General features: G+C 45.1%; 1 protein-coding gene across 1 annotated transcript in view; it reads right to left on the reverse strand.

Annotated features, from left to right (window-relative positions):
• Positions 1-4,931: 4,931 nt before the first annotated feature.
• LOC142182841 (membrane-spanning 4-domains subfamily A member 15-like) overlaps positions 4,932-7,500 on the reverse strand; it is a 9,994-nt gene continuing 7,425 nt past the window's right edge. The window contains exons 5-6 of the mRNA XM_075257605.1: positions 6,071-6,193; positions 4,932-5,195 (exon numbers count right to left, since the gene is read on the reverse strand). Of these exons, the coding sequence (XP_075113706.1) occupies positions 4,974-5,195; positions 6,071-6,193 (345 nt within the window). The 3' untranslated portion in view covers positions 4,932-4,973. The remainder of the gene's footprint in view (positions 5,196-6,070; positions 6,194-7,500) is intronic.

Below are 7,500 nucleotides of genomic sequence, written 5' to 3' on the forward strand. Positions count from 1 at the left end.
GTGTAGCAGAGCTGTGCGCTCGACTCTGCTATACCTGAGATACAGCATAGCTGGCCGTGCACTGAGCTCTGCTACACCTGAGATGTAGATGTGTCAACTCTGCTATACCTGAGATATAGTGGTGTAGCAAGCTCATATGATTTTACTTCTGTTTCCAGGTTTGGTTATTTCCAGGCTCGCTGGTTTTATAACCCAATAACCTTTTTGTTTTTGTTCTTTTGTTCTTTCTTGGGATCTTATATTACTGTGTCTATAGATGGAAAGAAGTCCAGATGGAAGGTGTGACCCGAGAAGCTTGTGACCGTTCATGAAACCTTGTGTGGTCTGTCGGTCAGATATTATATCTCTCTAGATGACACTGTATGTATCAGGCCTCCTTGTAGTGTGTAGAGACTTGCAGACCATACATACTAGGAGGGGAGTATACAGATAAGTACTCCAATATGGAAGAAGCCAATCTTGTTCTAGAGTCACCTTATTGAAGGCAGCTCTTTGTATATCAATTTCCCATGAAACCCATGGACATCGTAACATCATCTCCCAAAGCAGGTAAGACCCGTCCACAGAAAGGTTATTTTGGGGTCATTGCCCTCAGCAGTATGTAGTTGGGTAATGGTTTGACTAGGTAAGTGTCTATGGGAAAAAATGCTCATTTCAGGGGAAACCACTATTCGGCTAAAGGAGAGTCACTAAGTCCATGAGTAGCAGGAGGAGAGTGTTTAGGAGGAGCGCTGTGCAGTTATTATAGTCTATGGGGTCCGTGCACTTTAACTGTCCAGCGCTTGCAGTTGCGCTGATAAAAAGTAAGCTCCCTCGTAACAGCAAGCTGCCAGCTCTCCTGACTAGCAAAGACGAGCCTGCGGCAAATCAACACTGGTTCTGCAGTAGGCTCGTCTTTGCTAGTCAGGAGAGCTGGCAGCTTGCTGTTATGAGGGAGCTTACTTTTTCTCATAGGAATGCATTGACCAGCATTGATTGGCCAGTGTACAGCATTCAGCCAATCAACGCTGGTTCTGCCGGAGGCTGGTCTGTGAGGAGGCGGAGTCTAAAATCGGACCACAATGGAGACTGCTGTGGACTGATCTTAGACTCCGCCTCCTCACAGACGAGCCTCCGGTAGGACCAGCAATGATTGGCCGAATGCTGTACACTGGCCAATCAACGCTGGTCAATGTATTCCTATGAGAAAAAGTAAGCTCCCTCATAACAGCATGCTGCCCGCTCTCCTGACTAGCAAGGACGAGCCTGCTGCAGAACCAGCGTTGTATACACTGTATAGCATTCGGCCAATCAACGCTGGCTCTGAATCGAATATTTACTGCGAATAGCTAGTAGTATTCGATCGAGTATGAATATTTCGAATACCGTAGTATTGGATCGAATACCTACCCTACTTAGTTTAGGATTTGTTTTTTCTTCAGGATCGCCCCACGCCAGTTACTGCGTAATCCGAGGAAATAGATATTAAATGATTAGAAAAGATGTTGAAACTTGATCAAAGATCATCTGCAAACTCATCATATCCGCGGCCACGAAGGATACTATTACATAATTCTGGATTGCTGAGTGTCTGCAATGTGAAGTATTAAGTGAAGTCAAATCTCCGAAGAAATTATAGCCCAGATCTTACTATTAACCCCTTACACACCAAGACCATTTTCATTTTTGTGTATTTGTTTTTTCTTCCCCCCATTCCAAGAGCCATCTGTTTTTTCCCAGTTCGCAGTCACATGACGGCTTATTGTTTGCAGGACACATTGTACTTTGTAATGGCCCCATTCATTATCTTACGCAATGTCCTGGGAAGTTGAAAAAAAAATTCCGAACGAGGTGGAATACGAAAAAAAAATGCATTTGTGCCAATTTCTTCCATGCTACTTGTATTCTGTGGGTCAAGACGATCACGGCCATACCAAATTTCTATAGTGTTTGTGATGAGAGCCCCCTGATGTCCCGGGCCCTGTTGCAGCCGCTACCCCAATAGTTACTGTATATCCGATGCGGAATAAGATTTTTGTAGGGGTTGTCATGAAGTTTTTTTTTTTTTTTTTTTTATACATTTTATGTAATATTTCTAAAAAAACAAAAACTTATAGACATAAAATAATGCAAATATACAATATGTAGCCAAGCCATCCATCTTACCCCAGCCGAGGAGGAAAAGAAAAGACAGACAAAAGCAACTAAATAGATGATTCAGAGAAGTTTCAGTGTTTTATCCATTTTTCCTGAAAACTAGAGATGAGTGAACAGTAAAATATTCGATATTCGTTATGAATAGTCGCTCAATATTGGACTATTGGAATGAATATGGAACCCCATTATAGTCTATGGGAGAAAATGCTTGGCTACAGGGGATCCCACCATTCACCTCAGGAGAGTCACCAAGTCCACTCTGACACCCCAGGAAATGATGCCAACACCTCTGCAATGTAACTGGGACAGCGGGGGGAGCATGTCTGGGGGCATCAAGTACCTTTATTATGTCGGGATCCCCTGTCAGCTTGTGATATGCCGGAGCTGACTTTTTCCCATAGGAATGCATTGACCAGTGTTGATTGGCCAGTCTACAGGATTCGGCCAATCAACGCTGGTTCTGCCTGAGGAGGCGGAGTCTAAAGTCGGTCCACAGCAGTTACCATTCTGGTCCGATTTTAGACTCCGCCTCCTCCAACAGAACCAGCGTTGATTGGCCGAATGCTGTACACTGGCCAATCAACGCTGGTCAATGCATTCCTATGGCGAGATGAAGCAGAGCCAGCCGTGCTACACCCAACCATCCCTCCAACTACTCCTCCTGTCACACACACAGCTCTGCACTACTGCCAACCATCCCTCCAGCTACTCCTTCTGTCATACACATCTCTGGTGTAGCAGAGCTCAGCACACACTCAGCTCTGCTACATATCTACAATCTGTTGTAGGAGGAGTAGATGGAGGGATGGTTGGCAGTAGTGCAGAGCTGCTACACCAGAGATGTAGCAGAGCTGGCCGATGTTAGCAGTCCATTGCAGCAGAGCTGAGTGTGTTAGTCTGCTGCATCAGACTGCTACATCTGCCAGCTCTGCTACATCAGGCCGTGCGCTCAGCTCAACTACTCCAGAGTAGTTGAGCTGAGTGTGCAGTATCAGACATTACTACGTAGGAGTTGAAGCAGAGCTGGGATTTTAAAGACGATCCTATTCACTACACAGCATGTAGTCCAAAAATTGTTTAAATTTTTCGCCCCACACTGTGTAGTCATTAACCCCCTCCCCCCAACGGTGTCCGCTTACCTGCAGCTCCCTGTTCTTCTTGGTCCGGTCCTCTGTCCGGTCTTCAGAGTTCCCTGCCCCCCTCTACCCCGACTAGTATTATAGAGAAGGCGAAAATTGGAGACGTCTCCCTGCCCACACTCTCCTAAGCCCCACCTTCTCTATAATACTAGTTAGGGAGAGGGGGCGGGGCTTAGGAGAGTGTGGGCGGGTACTGGGAGGGGAGATGTGAGTGATGCACTCACGTCTCCCCGCCCACACTCTCCAGCCGCACTAAGCCCCACCTACTCCCTGCATCTCTACAATACTAGTCTAGGGAGGTGGGGCGCAGGGTGCTCTGGAGAGTGTGGGCAGGGAGATGTGAGTACATCACTCATGTCTACCCTCCCAGTACCCACCCACACTCTCCTAAGCCCCGCCTTCTCCATAACACTAGTCTTGGGAGGCGGGGACAGGACGCTCTGAAGACAAGTGGACAGAGGACCGGACCAAGAAGAGGAGCTGGGAGCTGTAGCTATGCAGGTAAGTGGACAACAGTGTGTGTGTGTGAAGGGGGGGGTAGTAATCACTACACAGCGTGGGGTCCAACAATTTTTGGACTACATGCTGTGTAGTGAATAGGATCGTTTTTAAAATCCAATCTCCGAATGATCGGAAATTGGATTTTAAAAATGATCCTGAAATGTCAAGATCGGCTCAACCCTAAGTGCTGACGATGTAGCAGTGTCCAATGTAGCAGAGCTGGACCTGCTACACACTCAGCTTTGCTGCATCAGACTTCTACATCAGTAGAGCTGAGTGTGTAGCAGGTTCAGCTTTGCTTCATCTCGGCATAGGAATGTATTGACCAGCGTTGATTGGCCGAATGCTGTACTTCTGTGTGGCATTCGTCCAATCAGCGCTGGTCAATGCATTCCTATGGGAAAAAGTCAGCTCCCGCATATCACATGCTGACAGAGATCCTGACCAGATAGAACCCCAAAGAGCTGGTGAGTGACATTCCCCCCTAAATAAAGGTAATCCCTAGCTAACCCTCCTGTACATCTGTCCCTGTCTCACAGTCACATAGCTCACAGTCTCATATGAACCGGATATTAAATCCCCCATTCATATAAAGTGGAGGTCACCTGATTTCGGCAGCCAATTACTTTTTCCGATTTTTTTTTTTATAGTTCCTGTCCCACCTCCCCTGCGCAGTTATTGGTGAAAAAAACGCGCCAGGAAAGGTGGGAGGGGATACAAATTTTTACTGCATTTGCCTCGTGGTATTCGATTGTAATCAAACACTTCGAACGGCCTGATATTCGATGTATGTATGTATGTATTTGATCGAACGGTGTTCGCTCATCTCTATGGGTAACCATTGGAATGGAATGACTCCATCTTCTTTCTGAGTTGCCCAATATCTTCTCCACTGCCCCAGGTCATTACTAAGGCCTCTGATTGGGCCTCAGAAACAACATGGCGGCATCTACATCTTCAAAGCCCATTAACATGATTGGACAACCCGATACAGTTGACATGCAGTTCTTTGCACTTGATGATTGGGGGCCTCACTGGTACCTTCGAGACACCATGTATGAGACAGCCCAAGGCCGTCCATAGCAGTAGGATCCAATTCATAAATTAACGCCATATTCATTACTTGTGGAGAGATTTATTTAATAATTACATTCTCAAAGTCTTAATCCTGTAGAAACTGGTCGATCTTGATGTTCCTCATGCAGAGTATGGCGGTGGTTGGGAATAATCGACCACCTCACTAAATTCTGGAGGTGGGTCAGTGGGTGCTACCTTAGGATATGGAGGAGGTAGGGGAAATTGTGGAGATTGAGGAAATTCTGAAGGTTGAGGAAATGGTGGTGGTGGTCCATAGAAAGGTGCTTCAGAATATGCTGGAGGGTCCGGTGGAACAAAACCGAGATTCACATTTCCATGGATCTGGAATGAGACAATCCATTCAGGAATCATTTTAAGCATTACAACAGTACAATGGTCGCCCGAGTCACCTGGTATCTGAGTAGGGGGATACCTACTCCGAACTGAGAGCCTGCACGACAAGCATGGCCGCCCCTACATACATACATGACTCTTCTTGCCACCATTGTAATGTGGAGATTGAATAGTCAATGGTCATGTAAGAGACCTGAATTTCTCCGAATTGTGTGTTATGGTCAGGGTAACCCATAACATTGGGTTCCAGTTGTCAGACATAACATGTGGGCGTCTGTGAATAAGTATGGGGTACCAGCTCCACACATTGGTGGCTTAGGCTTCACATGACCATGTGCATTGTTATTGGGCTAGCTGTGTTTTACATGGCTAGCCCACTGACCCATTATATTGTAATGGCTTAATACAGACGTCTATGGGTTCGTGTATGGTGCCGTGAGCTTGGGGCAAATCTCAGGACCGGTCCTATACCTCCCTGACTTGCGGCCCAGGCTCACTGAAGAAATTGTATGGCTTTGTGGAGACACGGGCGCATCCATATGCCATCCATGCAATTCAACCGCAAACCCTGCACATGCACACAGTCATGTACATGTAACCTTAGTATGGGATACAGATGACTTTTCCACGATGGGGTCATCTCTCTGCCACCCACCCCCACCTCTCCTAGTCAGGTACCATGTGAAGATGGAAGATGAAGAACTAGATATTGTGGTGGGTGTGAGAACGGAGTCTGGAGTCCGGGTCCCTAAAGCTGGCCATACTCTACAACTGGAATCTGTTCCTTCAACCACCGTTTTATAGTAACGTAGACGGTGACCGGCTATTCATTTCATTGCTTTCCCCTGAAATCCATTCGATACCTGGGGAGGAATCTCGTCCACATAATGCAGGGAGCGGCATCCATAGTAAACGACATAGCCAGATGCATTGAGTTGGAGGACGTTCGTAAAAGGAATGAGGGTGACAACAGCCATGGATTCCACCTGCAAATGGAAGGACATCATTATTACAACAGTATCCTTATATATCTCCATACCCACATATACAGTCACACCTTCCATGGTTTATGAGGTTGGCATCTCCTCAGACTCTGCTGTGCAGGTTGTTACATCAATAATGAATTATTATTATTATTATTATTATTATTATTATTATTATTATTATTATTATTATTATTATTATTATTATTATTTTAAATTCTCCCTCTAAAAAAAAAAAAATCTTTTAAATTTGTTGTATGTACCCCAAAATGGTGGCATTAAATGAAACTTAAGAAAGTAACGGCTCCCCTGCTGTCCATGTAAAACCTATATGTAAGTAGCAGGAACACGTGGCTTTGCACGGGTATATGTAATTTTTTGTTTGTGTAGTGGCCCCGTAAGAATTGCCCAGTTTTGCACCGGTGTATTTTATATGATGTTTGTCTGTGTCCATAAGCGTCATGTGATCATGCGTATCTCAGTTTTGATATCAGTAAAAAAACCTGCGATCAGTTGTTATGGAGACCTGGAGTAAAGCTGTGTGTATGTGAACTTGTGTAACAGTGTCATATGCAGCACCCTGCCCCGCTAAAGCTGACCTACTGCAGTGAAGAAAAATGGCTGGGTTGTAATGGAAACCTGGAGTAAAGCTTTGATGTGTGATGGTGTGTGCTGAGCTGTATATCTAATTCTCTGATGTGTGCTGAGCTGTGTATCTAATTCTCTGATGCGTGCTGAACTGTATAACTAATCCTCTGATGTGTGCTGAGCTGTGTATCTAATCCTCTGATGTGTGCTGAGCTGTGTATCTAATTCTCTGATGTGTGCTGAGCTGCATATCTAATCCTCTGATGTGTGCTGAGCTGCATATCTAATCCTCTTATGTGTGCTGAGCTGTGTATCTAATTCTATCATGTGTGATACTGTCTGTTGAGCTGTCTTTCTAATCCTCTGATGTATGATAGTGTGTGCTGAGCTGTGTATCTAATCCTCTGATGTGTGAAACTGTGCTGTGTATCTAATCTCCTGATGTGTGATACTATGTGCTGAGCTGTGTATCTAATCCCCTGATATGTGATAATATGTGCTGAGCTATGTATATAATCCTCTATTGTGTGATACTGTGTGCTGAGCTGTGTATCCAATCCTCTGATGTATCTCAGTTTGGATATCATTTATAGATACACCTGGAGTAAAGCTGTGTGTATGTGGACTGACCATGTGTATGGCAGTTAGAATATGAGTGAAAGACTTGCAGAATTGTATTGCTAATGCAGGTCATTGTTTTAGGAATACTGTATCTCAGGAAC

Source organism: Leptodactylus fuscus, chromosome 10, assembly GCF_031893055.1.
Source record: "Leptodactylus fuscus isolate aLepFus1 chromosome 10, aLepFus1.hap2, whole genome shotgun sequence".
In the NCBI taxonomy this organism is placed as follows: domain Eukaryota; kingdom Metazoa; phylum Chordata; class Amphibia; order Anura; family Leptodactylidae; genus Leptodactylus; species Leptodactylus fuscus.